Source organism: Mobula hypostoma, chromosome 7, assembly GCF_963921235.1.
Source record: "Mobula hypostoma chromosome 7, sMobHyp1.1, whole genome shotgun sequence".
Taxonomy (NCBI): Eukaryota; Metazoa; Chordata; class Chondrichthyes; order Myliobatiformes; family Myliobatidae; genus Mobula; species Mobula hypostoma.
This window is the reverse complement of record NC_086103.1, coordinates 145,063,694-145,079,201: the sequence shown is the minus strand read 5'-3', so window position 1 is coordinate 145,079,201 and position 15,508 is coordinate 145,063,694. Positions and strand designations below refer to the sequence as shown.

At 42.6% G+C, this 15,508-nt stretch overlaps 1 protein-coding gene across 2 annotated transcripts in view; it reads right to left on the bottom strand.

Moving 5' to 3' along the window:
- The window catches only part of LOC134349618 (anoctamin-7-like), a 66,750-nt gene that overhangs the window by 36,650 nt on the left and 14,592 nt on the right, over window positions 1-15,508 (bottom strand). For both annotated transcript variants that reach the window (XM_063054207.1, XM_063054206.1), the window contains exons 6-10: window positions 12,809-13,001; window positions 8,481-8,603; window positions 7,430-7,525; window positions 3,370-3,458; window positions 2,437-2,552 (exon numbers count right to left, since the gene is read on the bottom strand). In XM_063054207.1, coding sequence (XP_062910277.1) covers window positions 2,437-2,552; window positions 3,370-3,458; window positions 7,430-7,525; window positions 8,481-8,603; window positions 12,809-13,001 — 617 coding nt within the window. The remainder of the gene's footprint in view (window positions 1-2,436; window positions 2,553-3,369; window positions 3,459-7,429; window positions 7,526-8,480; window positions 8,604-12,808; window positions 13,002-15,508) is intronic.

Below are 15,508 nucleotides of genomic sequence, written 5' to 3'. Positions count from 1 at the left end.
ACATAAAGTCCATACTCCTCACAGAAACTGTCTGACCTGCTAAATATGTCATGAATTTTTGGTGTTGGGGATTAAAAATTGAACTGTTGCACTGCACACTTTGTTCCTCTTAAATGTTTTCATCGTCATTAATATAAGTATGCAATATTCTTTGTTCTACCTACTGTACAACAGAGCTCGTCATTGTGCGAGTGGTCTGGTTGCTGTGGAAAGACCATCCCCTCACCAGTTTCCAAACTAATATCCCGATTTGGGAAGGGAACAGCTGCAGGAGAATCCTGGGCTGCCTGGTCACCTATCCTGATGATCCCATGTACATCTGACACAACCTTCCCTGAAGTCCTGTCGCTGACACTTCCAGCCTCTCGTACACTGCTCAGCGAGTCTGGCTACTGCTCCAAATGATCCATGCGGTTTGAGGGGAGGTGCAGCCAGACACCCTTTCTGCAGACGGTCATCAGGGACACTTGAACTCTCCCTGATCACACGCAACTCACTGTCGTCAGAAGATCGTCCAAGCTCACACACTGACTATGGCAGCAGTAGTTTAGCCTTTTTTGGAACAGCTGCTCCAAAATGGGTGTTCTGGGGATCATGCATTTCTCTATTTTTGATGCCAGACTTCACTGCAAGCAATTGAACAGCCCCTCACCCGACAGAAGCATTTCCAATGGTCACTGAAGCTCCTCCCCGTTTCTAGGCCTCAGAGTATGCAATCCTAAATCCCATATGCCTCAATCTGCTTTATAAGCCTCAAATTCTTCTTCTGTTTACTATTCCCAAAGCCCAGGTGTATGCATTACATCTTTCTACACCCAGTTTCCATCCTCCAGCATTGCCCCCTTTCTCTGTGTCTCCCAGTGAAGCTTTCTTCATCCAGTCTTTCAGCTTCCCTTCATTCGGTGAGTGAAAATGGGGAACATCTGCAGATACTGAAGGTATAAAACAATTACTAGAAATAGGCAGCAGGTCAGACCACATTTGTCAGAAGTGGAATAAAATAAATATTCCATATGGAACATTTGTAGATATTCTGGAGGGCTGTCAGGAGGTTACAGTTGGGACATTGATAGGTACAGAACTTGGCTGAGAAGTGGCAGGTGGAGTTCAACCCAGATAAGTGTGAAGTGATTCATTTTGGTAGATCAAATCTGAAGACAGAACATAGTATTAATGGCAAGACTCTTGGCAGTGTGGAGGATCAGTGATATCTTGGGCTCCATGTCCTTAGGACACTCAAAGCTGCTGTGCAGGTTGTCAGTGTTGTTAAGAAGGCATATGGTATGTTGGCCTTCATCAACCATGTGATTGAATTTAAGAGCCATGAGGTAATGTTACAGCTATACAAGACCTTAGTTAGATCCCACTTGGAGGACTGTGCTCAGTTCTGGTCACCTCACTACAGGAAGGATGTGGAAACTACAGAAAGAGTGGGGAAGGGATTTACAAGGATGTTGCCTAGATTGGAGAACGTAACTTACAAGAATAGGTTGCGTGAACTTGGCCTTTTTTCTTGGAGCAATGGAGGATGAGAGGTGACCTGATAGAGGTATATAAGATGATGAGAGGCATTGATTGTGTGGATAGCCAGAGGCTTTTTCCCAGGACTGAAATGGCTAACACAAGGGGGCACAGTTTTAAGGTGTTTTGGAAGTAGGTACAGAGAGGATGTCAGGGGTAAGGTTTTCACACAGAGAGTGGTGGGTGCGTGGAATGAACTGCCAGCGACAGTGGTGGAGGCAAATACAATAGGGTATTTTAAGAGACTCTTAGATAGGTACATGGAGCTTAAAAAGATAGAGGGCTATGCAGTAGGGAAATTCTAGGCAGTTTCTAGAGTAGGTTACATGGTCAGCACAACATAGTGGGCTGAAGGGCCTGAAATGTGCTGTAGATTTCTATGTTCTATGAAAAAGCTTGCTGTCTCTAATTCCTCTTCCCACAAATGTGGTTGGATGTACTGAAAAGGGTCAGCATTTTATTTTGTTTTATATCATTCAGCGAATCATTCCAAAGATTTTCTATCACATATTCTGCAGGAAGATTTTAATGGCTTTACTCATTCTCATCAGAAGTTGAGGTTGATAATGAGCATGTTGCTGTTGTTGGCTCTTTGGCACTGAACACTAGTCAGCTGGACATACCTGTGCCTGGCTTGTGTAGTGCCTATCTGTGGTTGTCATGGGCATTCAATTTTACATATCCACAACAATAATATTGTAAACTACTTTCTTTGTCAGCATGCTTGCTACTTCCACTTGGTACAGGAGTCCTCAATTTTGGTCTCCATGTTAGTGACCTAGGAGGATCCGTGCTTTATGAGGCAAGGCAGATAATCTCACCAGGTGCACTAGGGTCTTGGGCTCTTATGCAGCCACTCCACCAAACAGGTAGCAAGGCCGAAGGAAAGAGCCCCGTATATTCTGAAATACTCACCGGCTCCGTCCCGTAAAATTCAGGTCTCACTAGTTCATCACTTTCATAATCTTCAACATCCCACTCATACACAAGTTCTGCATTCTTCATCTTCCAGCATTCCAAAAATATTGTTCCTGGAAATTGAAGCACGGAGGAGATATCTGACCCACGTGCAGGTCTCACTGCAAGGAGATCAATACTCATACACACATTTAGCATAAGCAACCAATGATGAATCCATCCCTCCAAATGTTGTTAATCATCCACCTCAGAATCTTACAATGTTCTAATGCACTGCATAGCTGCATCTGTGAAATACTGCAATACTCGTGATTTTCCATATGGTTTCTCCCCACTCGCTGTCAGCCATCAGTAGAAGATGAATGATATAGGAGTACATTTGTATTGTTCTATCCAGGACCAAACATTCCTCTTAAAATCAGTGCCACCCTCCAATCTCTTGCCCTGGGATTGTTGGCTCAGCGGAGAAGTGCAGGATACTACTCTTCGCTTTTCACTGCCGCACTGCATAAGAAAACCACAAAATTCATCTGCATAATGCTCTCCCTTTTGGATGCTACGCAAACACATTTTTAATGGGAGAAGAGACCAATATTAGGAGTGGACTGGGAGGTAGTTTTTGTGTCATTGTGATACTTGTTTAATTATTTGATCTATTCCTAGCCATGTGAGCATACACTAACATTTGAAAGGAGAAAGTTTTGTCTCAGCTTTAGCCAATGTACCAATTCTAATGCTGCAACAATGAGAACGTGTTTTACCTTCATAGAAAATGTCCCATGGGGACCAGAGAAACATCATACATCACTGAGTGATCACCAGAATGCCTATTCAACTTTATATGCAAATATTTGAAATAAATTTCCCTTCCAATGTGATGTGTGTTTAATTCAGTATTGTATTTCATGATTTCTTACTGAAGTTTCTCACCCCACAGACAAATGAAAAATCCAAATGCTGGAGAAGCATAATTGTCAAAAGAAGAGTTGAACATAGTGAAGGTATCATCTGGCAGCACCCTGTGAAGAAGACCAAACTGGTGATAGGAGGAAAACAAACAATAGCAAAGTGGCATATTTAAAGTGAGACATTATTTGTTTCGATCTTGACCTCAAGTTGGGAATAAACTAATCATGTGCAATTAAGAAAAAGATTGATTACTACCCATAATAAGCCAATAATATCATCCTGAGACCAGTCAAGTTGACCTTTTCCCAATTGAAGCCTTCTGAAACTTCCATTATCAACTCTAACATCCAGTTAAAAATGGTACAAAGGCAAAGGCAGCCACTGTAACCTTCCATCTCATGTCTCATTAATTTCATTTTGGGTCTCAATCAAATTTAAGAAACAAAATACAAATAACAAAAACAGACATATTGAACAACAGCAAATTGCTTCAAGCAGTGTGTCAGATTCACTGATAGAATGAAATGAAACCATATGATAAGCTTAATTTTGTTTCATGACACCACTCTGAACTTCAGCAGAACTAAATACAATGTTCGTTGTTAGATGGGATGGTAGCATAATGGCTAGTGAAACGCTTTACAAAGTCAACAATCAGGTTCAATTGTTCTGCTGACTGTATGTTCTCCCCATGGCTGAGTGGCTTTCCTCCAGGCACCCCAGTCTCCTCCCAAATTCCAAGGTGCGTGGGTTAGTGTCAGTGAGTTGTAGGCATGCTATGTAGACGCTGGAAGTGTGGCGATACTTGTGGACTGCCCAGCCCACCCTTGGACTGTGTTGGTCATTGACACAAACAGCGCATTTCACTGAATGTTTCAATGTGCATCTGTCAAATAAAGTTAATCTTCATTTTTATGGTTTTCATTGTTTACTTTTTCAGGTTCTTTGCCAAGGCCAAGCAGCAGCCTGTATGTAGAGTACACAAGAGCCAGATGCCTTGCAGTAATGTATACATCGTGCAAGTGCAGAACAAAAGAAGAATTGGGAATGATCAAACATGTCTCTGAATGTCCAGGAGTTGTAGGGATATTGCAAAAGAAGAAGATATTAGGACAATTAAGCACAGAGTTAGAAATTATTTTTCAGTATAATGTTTGAAGTGATCACATCCACAGTACTGTATCCAGTTTTGGTCCGTTCATTTGGTGAAAATTAGAGGTTCTGGAAAAGCTTTAACTGATATCCAGTTTAAAAGGGCCATATTTTGAAAACAATTGATACATTTTCTCCTGAAAGAATTTACAACAATGATTTGATTGGAGTATGTTCTGGATTGGTTCCATGAGCTGGAGAGTACAGAAGGACTTTTGGCTTTCAGCAGAAATTATGAAATTGGGAAGCAGGAAGCCACTGTCTTATGAAGGATGTTGACCTACAAATTTGAGTATCAATTAATTGGTGCAGCAAAAGGAGCTAGGCAAGTTTCTGACATTCAGTGGTACTTAGATTCAATGGTTTAATTGAGTAGGATTGCAGTTTGTAATGCCACAGGCACTCAATGAATCATTCACAGAACAGGGCAGGAATTTGAGAGCTAGTTTCTCCAGTTTTTAAAAATACATTTTCTTTGCTTTAAAAAGAGCAACATTGATATATACAGGCAGTCCTTGGGCTATACAAATTTTTTGGCCCTGAGAATTGTCTACATGTCAGAAATATCTGTTGTCTACATTTAGCCATCATCACAATGCTCTGTGTGCACTTGCTGTGATTCTTTCATTACAAAGTTTTACCCCAACTTTACTAATAATCAAATGTACAGTGTACTGCATCCAGTCAGTCATGAATACTACAAAAATGTTGTTACTGCCTTGAAAATGTATGATGAATTTGTGTAAAGTCATATTTCCATAAATCAGGTCACCTGTAGCTTGGGGAGCCCCTGAATGCTGTTTTCTCAGCGAGGAAATCTGACTCCAGATCATATGGGGAAGGTGGGGGATGGGATAGCAAAAAAACGTATTTAATGGTTCATGAGAAAATCTGCAGATGCTGAAAATTCAAGCAACGCACACAAAATGCTGGTGGAACTCAGCAGGCCAAGCAGCATCTATAGGAAGAAGAACAATCAACGTATCAGGCCGAGACCCTTCATCAGGACTAATGGAAAGAAGAGATAGTAAGCGATTTGAAAGTGGGAGGGGGAGGGAGAGATCCGGAATGACAGGAGAAGACAGGAGGGGGAGGGATGGAGCCAAGAGCTGGAAAGTTGATAGGCAAAAGGGAGACGAGGCTGGAGAAGGGAGAGGATCATGGGACAGGAGGCCTAGGGAGAAAGAAAGGGGAGGGGGAAAAAACCCAGAGGATGGGCAAGGAGTTATAGTGAGAGGGACAGAGAGAGAAATAAGGGGGGAATAATAAATGAGGGATGGGGTAAGAAGGGGAGGAGGGGCATTAACGGAAGTTAGAGAAATCAATGTTCATGCCATCAGGTTGGAGGCTACCCAGACGGAATACAAGATGTTGTTCCTCCAACCTGAGTGTGGCTTCATCTTTACAGTAGAGGCGGCCGTGGATAGACATATCAGAATGGGAATGGGATGTGGAATTAAAATGTGTGGCCACTGGGAGATCCTGCTTTCTCTGGTGGACAGAGCGTAGGTGTTCAGTGAAACCGTCTCCCAGTCTGCGTCGGGTCTCACCAATATATAGAAGGCCACATCGGGAGCACCGGACGTAGTATATCACCCCAGCCGACTCACAGGTGAAGTGTCGCCTCACCTGAAGGCCTGAAGGGACTGTCTGGGGCGCTGAATGGTGGTGAGGGAGGAAGTGTAAGGGCATGTATAGCACTTGTTCTGCTTACAAGGATAAGTGCCGGGAGGGAGATCGGTGGGAAGGGATGGGGGGGGAGCAAATGGACAAGGGAGTCGCGTAGGGAGCGATCCCTGAGGAAAGCAGAAGGGGGGGAGGGAAAGATGTGCTTGGTGGTGGGATCCCATTGGAGGTGCCGGAAATTACTGAGAATTATATGTTGGACCCGGAGGCTGGTGGGGTGGTAGGTGAGGACAAGGGGAACCCTATTCCTAGTGGGGTGGCGGGAGGATGGGGTGAGAGCAGATGTGCGCAAAATGGGAGAGGTGCGTTTGAGAGCAGAGTTGATGGTGGAGGAAGGGAAGCCCCTTTCTTTAAAAAAGGAAGATATCTCCTTCGTCCTGGAATGAAAAGCCTCACCAGAGAGCAGATGCAGCGGAGACGGAGGAATTGCGAGAAGGGGATGGCATTTTTGCAAGAGACAGGGTGAGAAGAGGAATAGTCCAGGTAGCTGTGAGAGTCCGTAGGCTTATAATAGACATCAGTAAATAAGCTGTCTACAGAGATAGAGACAGAAAGATCAAGAAAGGGGAGGGAGGTGTCGGAAATGGACCAGGTAAATTTGAGGGCAGGGTGAAAGTTGGAGGCAAAGTTAATGAAGTCAACAAGCTCAGCATGCATGCAGGAAGCAGCACCAATGCAGTCGTCGATGTAGCGAAGGAAAAGTGGGGGACAGATACCAGTATAGGCATGGATCATGGACTGTTCCACAAAGCCAACAAAAAGGCAGGCATAGCTGGGACCCATACAGGTGCCCATGGCTACACCTTTAGTTTGAAGGAAGTGGGAGGAGCCAAAGGAGAAATTATTAAGAGTAAGGACTAATTCCGCTAGACGGAGCAGAGTGGTGGTAGAGGGGAACTGGTTAGGTCTGGAATCCAAAAAGAAGTGGAGAGCTTTGAGACCTTCCTGGTGGGGGATGTAGGTATATAGGGACTGGTATTTAATGGTTGATTAGACTGCATCATGTCAAGATGCATTTAACGAAGAATTGGTCTTTGCCTGTTCTCTTCATTGTATCGGTCAACTCAGGTCGAGAACAATGAAAGGTGAGATCATTGTGGAGAATGGAGTATGCCTTAATGAAGATGTACTCCTGAAGGCAGATCATCTTCCTTCTCAGATGATGGGAAAAGCGGGTGTTTTCATTAAACCGAATGCAAACACAATACAGCCATTAATACCTCATCTACAACTTCATACTTACTGAAAAGTACAATTATAGTGGTTCTCAAAAGCACATGTCCCGTTCATTAATTGTTCAATATTCCTCTTCCTTTGAGCAATATTGTCACATTCAGTCCTAATAAAAGGAATACAAGAGTTTATATGTTCTAGCTCTACTAATGTGTTAATGCAAACTTAAAACTAGCTGATACAAAAAGGGAACCAGTTTTGATAAGGAATACAAACACAGCTATAGGCTAATCTGTTTTACAGTTAGGCCAAGACAGTCGGCACCTCACTTCAATTGTCTTGGGTCCTCATATCTTGAGGAACTTAATTAATCATTTTAACTTGCTCAAGTAATTTGAGGACTAAATTTGATTCATAGTGAAGAAATGAGAGTCTATAACACCGTTTACTCTGACACATATCAAAACACTAAGGAAGCCATTTGCACTTCGTTTCTACCCCTACCTGCCTCCACAACCAGAAAACAATCTGTACCCATCTGCAACCGGTCTCTAGGACAGTGAGAGTCCGGCAGCATTGATAATCATTCTGTGAGTTCACCCATCCACATGAAAGGATTACTAGCCTCTCCCAAGTTATTAAAAATAATGCCTGCTGCCTTGCTCACTCCGACTCTTGTGGAGAGAGGCAGAGTGCAAGACAACCCACAGAAATGGGCAGTGGACTGGCAAACAGATTGGACTAATAAGGTAACAGGGTATGCAATGCTCCTTTGGATGGTTATACCAAGACTTGCTTACAACTATCAGAAAGTAGCTTATTGCAGGGTTGCTGAACAGCAATAAAACGAGCTGTCCAGCAGGCCTAGGCTCCATTTTATCACTACACACCTGCTAATGGGTATTGAATGGTAGGCGCTCTTGGTTTTTACACCTGTGAATATCATCTGTGGTAGTGTGACAGTTAAGTTCAGAATTATTAATATAATGAAACATTACCCAAATTCCAACAAATAGCCAACCTCTAACTTTTTTTGTTATCTTACACTAAAAATCTATTCATGTATTACACAAATACTCAGAAACAGGACGTAAACATTCAAAATGCTACTGAACAACTACCTGATCTGATTCACTGCTCTTTCGGCAACTTCTGAGACTATACTTGGAGTTGAACAGACCAAGTTACAACTAAATCCACGCAAGAATGTGTTAACATTACTGATGGCCTTGTTACAGGAAATACTGAAGAGAAAACACAAAGCATAAAACATTGGTTAATTCAGAGGGTTAAGTATGGAAGTGGTACTTAATTTAAATCCTTCACTATTTTACTCAATGCAGTAGCAGAATATGTATTGAGAAATTTGACCAAGGAAGTCAACTTCTTTAGAAAGTGAGTGCATTAGGGGATGGGACACAAAGGACGCGTTAGAGTTCGCCCAAGCAACATAGAATGTTCTTTCTGTATGGTTATGACAAGGACTTGTGTGAGGAGCCAGCTGCATTCATTGCCTGTAAACCTGTCTGGGGCACAATGGAAATCCTGCCTCGGATTTTTTTTATAATCGTATAACAATTACAGCACAGAAACAGGCCATCTCGGCCCTTCTAGTCTGTGCTGAACTCTTACTCTCACCTAGTCCCACCAACCTGCACTCAGCCCATAACCCTCCATTCCTTTCCTGTCCATATATCGATCCAATTTAACTTTAAATGACAACATCGAACCTGCCTCAACCACTTCTGCTGGAAGCTTGTTCCATACAGCTACCACTCTCTGAGTAAAGAAGTTCCCCCTCATGTTACCCCTAAACTTTTTCCCTTTAACTCTCAACTCATGTCCTCTCTCCCCCACTCTCAATGGAAAAAGCCTATCCATGTCAACTCTATCTATCCCCCTCATAATTTTAAATACCTCTATCAAGTCCCCCCTCAACGTTCTATGCTCCAAAGAATAAAGACCTAACTTGTTCAACCTTTCTCTGTAACTTAGGAGATGAAACCCAGGCAACATTTTAGTAAATCTCCTCTGTACTCTCTCAATTTTATTGACATCTTTCCTATAATTCAGTGACAAGAACTGTAGACAATGCTCCAAATTTGGCCTTACCAATGTCTTATACAATTTCAACATTACATCCCAACTCCTATACTCAATGCTCTGATTTATAAAGGCCAGCATACCAAAAGCTTTCTTCACCATCCTATCCACATAAGATTCCACCTTCAGGGAACTATGTACCATTATTCCTAGATCCCTCTGTTCTACTGCATTCTTCAATGCCCTACCATTTACCATGTATGTCCTATTTTGATTAGTCCTACCAAAATGTAGCACCTCACATTTATCAGCATTAAACTCCATCTGCCATCTTTCAGCCCACTCTTCTAAGTGGTCTAAATCTCTCTGCAAGCTTTGAAAACCTACTTCATTATCCACAACTCCACCTATCTGCATTACTTACTAATCCAATTTACAACCCCATCATCCAGATCATTAATGTATATGACAAACAACACTGGACCCAGTACAGATCCCTGAGGCACACCGCTACACACCGTCCTCCAATCTGACAAACAGTTATCCGCCACTACTCTCTGGCATCTCCCATCCAGCCACTGCTGAATCCATTTAGGTACAGGCAGTAGTTTTTAAAATGGAAGGTGCATTATTGGCTGATCTACATGATCTATATAGATCATATCATGTAACTTGGATGTTGCTTTCAAGGTCTTGTCCATGACTGAAGTGATGGACAAGAGGGAGACAATACCGTGTGGGAACCAGGGAGGCATGAAGTTTTGCACAGACAATGGAGAGGCACAAAGTAAAGATTAAGGGCAAGTTTTTGGTTTTCAGGCAACATTTCACATTTCTCTCAATATTCCTCCCTGATTTCCTTCAATCAATACATCCGGATTTCATTTCTCTTTCTTCTGAAAAGTGTAAATTTTTCTCTGTCCATATACCTCAAGTGTAACGAGCAACATACTAAGTTTTGGCATTAGTTTATTACTGTAGCATGTACCAAGATACAGTGAAAAGCTTGCTTTGCAATCAGTTTATACATATCAAATCATTACACAGTGTATTGTGCTACAACAGCAATTCATAACCTTTTTTTTAGGCCAATGAGCACAACCATTAACCAAGGGGTCCCGTGTACCCCAGGTTGGGGACCCCTGTGCTAAAATAAGGTAAAACAATAATAATATAGAATAAAATGTAAAAGCCACCAAAAGAGTACAGTGCAGGAAAACAATAAAGTTTAAGATTGTGAGGCCAAGAGCACCTCTTATCGTATAAGAGGTCTGTTCAAGAGTCTGATAACAGTGGGATTTAAGCTGTTGAGCCTGGTGGTACATGCTTTCAGGCTTTTGTATCTTCTACCCAATGGTAGAAGGGAAAAGGAATGTCTGGGGTGAGGGGGGTCTTTGATTATGCTGGCTGCTTTACTGAGGCAGAGTCCGAAGAGGGGAAGCTCATTCCTGTTATGTTCCGAACTGTGTACATAACTCTGCAGTTTTTTTTGTGTTCACATGTAGAGCAATTGGCATATCAAGCCATTATGCATCCACAGACAAAATGCTTTCTATGATGCATCGATAAAAATTGGTAAGAGTCAACAAGGATATGCTGAATATCTTTAGCCTCCTGAGGCAGTCGAAGTATTGGGTGAGTAATCCATGGTCATGACATCGTGTTTGGCCCAGGACAGACTCCTGGTGATGTTCACACCTTGAAGCTTTCAACCTTAACACTGATGATGTAGCCACAAGAATGTGCACCACCCCGTTTTCTCTGGTCAATGAATGGCTCTTTTGTTTTGTTGATATTGAGGGAAGGATTGTTGTTATGACACCATATGGAGGAGAAGATGGCGGCGCGATACAGCTCGCAGCAGCCACTCTGGTGGTGATGGCTGTTATTTGTCAAGTAGGGTGCCGTGCACAATCCTGATTTGATGGAGATGGACGTGAGAGCACGGAGGAATATCTGGAGAAACTTCTGAAATGCCTGCTTCGCTGCTGCTGCTACTGTGTGGTCCAGAATCTCCAGAGAAGGCCCTGAGTCCTCGGCTTTGCTTGTTGCTCAGCGGCCGGGGCGGGGTTGACGTGCTCGGCAGAGGATGGTGCTCGGCGAGGCTGTATCGGAGGGGCTGGTCGGAGGCTCGAAGTTTTCGGACGGACTCAGAGTCTGTTGCGGTCGGGTGCTTCCAATGGTGCTGCATCGGCAAGTTGGCGGGCTTAGAAGTTCGTGGCAGGGAGAGTTTCTCCCTTCTGCCATCTGCGTGAGATGATGAGTCTATCGGGACTTTGAGACTTTTTTTACCATGCCCATGGTCTGCTCTTTATCAAATTACGGTATTGCTTTGCACTGTTGTAACTATGTTATAATTATGTGGTTTTGTCAGTTTTAGTCTTGGTTTGTCCTGTGTTTCTTGTGATATCATTCTGGAGGAACATTGTATCATTTTTTAATGCATGCACTTCTAAATGACAATAAACGAGAACCGAGTGTCCTCATAATCTAATCCCAATGAACTCCCTATCTCCTTCCTGTACTCTGGCTCAGTTATTTGAGATGTAACCTACTACAGTAGTATCACCTGCCTAATGAAGTTAGCAGAATCAGGGCATGCTGTCGTGAGTGTACAGAAGAGGGTTGAGGATGCAACCTTGTGGAGCATCAACGTTGAGGATAATTGTAGGAGAGGTGTTGCTGCCCATCCTTACTGACTGTGCCTGTTGGTCAGAATATCTAGGTTCCAGTTGCAGGGGGAGGCATTAACTCCCTGGGACTGGAGTGTGGTCATGAGTTTGCTTGGAATAATAGTATTGAAGGCAGAACTGAAGTCAATAAACAATAAGTATGCCACCAGAGCAAACAACTTCTACAAGTTTCTTACAAGCCGTCACTAACACATTCTCTTTATTTGCACTAAACAGCCCATGACTACAAAGAGCAGGATGCCACTGAAGGAAGCCAAGCTCAGCTGCACGTTCTCCTCAAGCTAGCCATCACTGGCAGATACGAAATCATAGCTGTTGTCACCAATAACATGTGTGACACAATGCAAGATTTCTTCACTCGTTTTTTTCTTCTTCAGTACTTCTACTTCGCACTCTAAGCTTTGCATATCAAGTTGCGGTTAATTACATCAGCAAGCCCTCTCTCTTTCTGGAGAAAATTGACTTTTTTTTTTCTTTTTAACTTTAGTTGTTGAAGATGTGAAGACACTTTTGTCACCTCAGGGAGTAAATGCCAGACTAATTAGCCCCATGTAACTCAGTCTCATCATCTCGGGTACCATCATCACAAATACTTCACAGTTTTGGCTAAACTGATCTCCCCAGCGAATCAAACTAAGCAGATCACAACGCAGAATACATCTTACCACTAGTTTCAGAGCACAAGTTCTTTCAGAAAATAAACTGAACAGTACCTGTAATAAAGGCCATAACCGAAAATAGCCAAGCCAACGAATACAGGTAGAATTAAGAAGAATAAAAGCACTTCCATCACAGCAAAATAAAATGCAATTTTTTCACCAAAATAGTTTCTAATCTTCCATAATGGTTGAAATCTGTAACTATTAGCCCACAGATTATTAAGATCCGTCCAGCTGTTGTGATGACCTGTGGAAAATTAACAATTCATTATTTTTAATAAAGGTATGCAAAACAAATGTGAAATTTGAGTTATAGCCACTAAAACAAGTGTTATTTTGATGCTTTCCACTTTCAAAGGCTGCAGGAATATTCCAAGAAACAATATAAAATTATTGGGGAGTCAGGGTGGAAGTGATGATTAAATTTGTTCTTGTTTTATACTTAATATGCAGTAGGTTGACAGTTTTACCATAAATCTTACTTCTGAAATTTAATTGCAATTTAAGTAGAAGATGAGAGCATGCCCAATTATCAGAATCAGATTTTATTTTCACTGACTTGTTTCACATAAAGTTTGGTATTTACAGAATATTTAGCGAGATTACAAAATATATAGAGGAAGGAGCAGAACTACACTTCCTCTCAAGGAATGAGGCTGACCAAATAACTTTAGTGGCAGATGGGGGGTGGGGGGGGGGTTTACTAAATGGTCCGATCAAAAGTTCAGGGATAACACATTCCTTTTACAGTGAAGGACAGACACAGGTTCTGTGAACCTTAGTCGATGAGAGATGGAGGGTCTTGTAAGAAAAAAAGAACGCATTCATTATTGTTAGGCAGCTGGTACAAATGAATCCTGGATGAATATAAAAAGCTCAAGTGTAGGCTTAAAAGGGTAATCAGGGGGGCAAAAAGAGGGCATAAGATTGATTTGGCTGGCAAAGTTAAAGGAATTCCTAAGAGTTTCTTCAGTCATAGTAACAATAAAGGGTGACTAAGGAGAGATTAGGTCCTCTTAAAGACCATCAGGGCCACCGCAGGAGCTGGTCAAAATTTTTTAAATCCATTAAATATATCTCAGTTTACTAAGGAGAATATCATAGACACCAAATAAATGAAGGCAATAAGTAGTGAGGTCTTGGAACATATGCATATTATGAGGAAGGAGGTACTTGTGGCCTTGAAGTGCATTAAGGTGGGAAATCCTCAGGGCCTGACCAAGTTCATCCCAGGAACTTATAGAAGGCCAGGGAAGAAAGAAATCGCAAAGGCCCTTGAGGAGATATTTGTTTCATTGTTCGCCACTGGTGAACAATGGTCCAGAACACTAGAGGGTGGCTAATGTTGTTCCATTGTTCAAGAAGGGTAGCAAGGACAAGTCAGGGAACTCCAAGCCGGTGAGTCTGACTTCAGTTGTAGGAGAATTTTTTTTTTGGGGGGGGGGAGGAAAGAATTTCTGAGGGACAAGACCTACTACCACCAGTTGGATAATCAAGGCTGGATCAGGAGTAATCAGCATGTTTCTTTTTGTATAGGAGGTCATGTTTGACACAACTTTTGGAGTTTTTTGAAAGGGCAACTAAGCAGATAGATGAAGGTAGGGCAGTGGATGTTGTCTACATGGACTTTACTAAGACGTGACAAGGTCCCACGTGGCAGACTGATCTGGAAGGTTAGTTTGCACGGGATTTGGGGTGGGGGGGGAATACTTGTGAGGAGAATTCAGAATTGGCTCAATGATAGGAAGAAAGTGCATAATGATTGAAAACAACAGGAATTCTGCAGATGCTGGAAATTCAAGCAACACACATCAAAGTTGCTGGTGAACGCAGCAGGCCAGGCAGCATCTCTAGAAAGCGGTACAGTTGACGTTTCAGGTCGAGGCCCTTCGTCAGGACAGTCCTGACGAAGTGTCTCGGCCTGAAACATCCACTGTACCTCTTCCTAGAGATGCTGCCTGGCCTGCTGCGTTCACCAGCAACTTTGATGTGTGTTGCATAATGATTGAATGTCAGTTCTCTGACTGGAGGTTTGTAACTAGTGAGGTAGCCAGAGGACAGTGTTGAGACCACTATTAGTCATGTATGTAAACGATTTGGATGTGAATGTATATGGTGTGACTAGCAAGTTTTCTGATGATACTAAATTAAGGGTCTTGTTAATACTAAAGAAGGTTAAAATGAATTTCAAAGAGATTTTATTCAGATAGGGGTGGGCTGAGGAATAGCAAATGGATTTCAACTTAGCTAAGTATAAGTATGAATGATGCATTTTGGACATTCAGGCCAGGGAAGGACCTACACAGTAAATGGCAGGGCACAGACAAGTGCAAAGGGACCTGGGAGAAGTTGGCCAAGCTGGAACTTTATTCCATGGAGCACTGGAGAATGAGAGGTGACTTCTCAGAAGTCTATAAAATCAAGTGGCACATGAATAAGGAGGGAACAGTCATAGACTTTCCTCCAAGCTTCAAGAGCTCAAAATGAGAGGCCATGGACACAAGAGGGATTTAAAAGAGCACTGAGAGGTAACTTATTTGCACAAAGGGTAGCGGGTACCTGGAATGGGCTGCTGGACAAAGTGGTCGAGGCGGGCACAACTGCAACAACTAAGGGGCATTTGGAGAGATACATGGAGGGGAAGGACTCAGAGAGTAATGAGCCGAAGGTGGGCTAGCAGGGAAGATGCTGTGGTCAACATACACCAGTTGGGCTGAAGGGCTTGTTTCCATGTTGGATGACTCTGTGGATGGA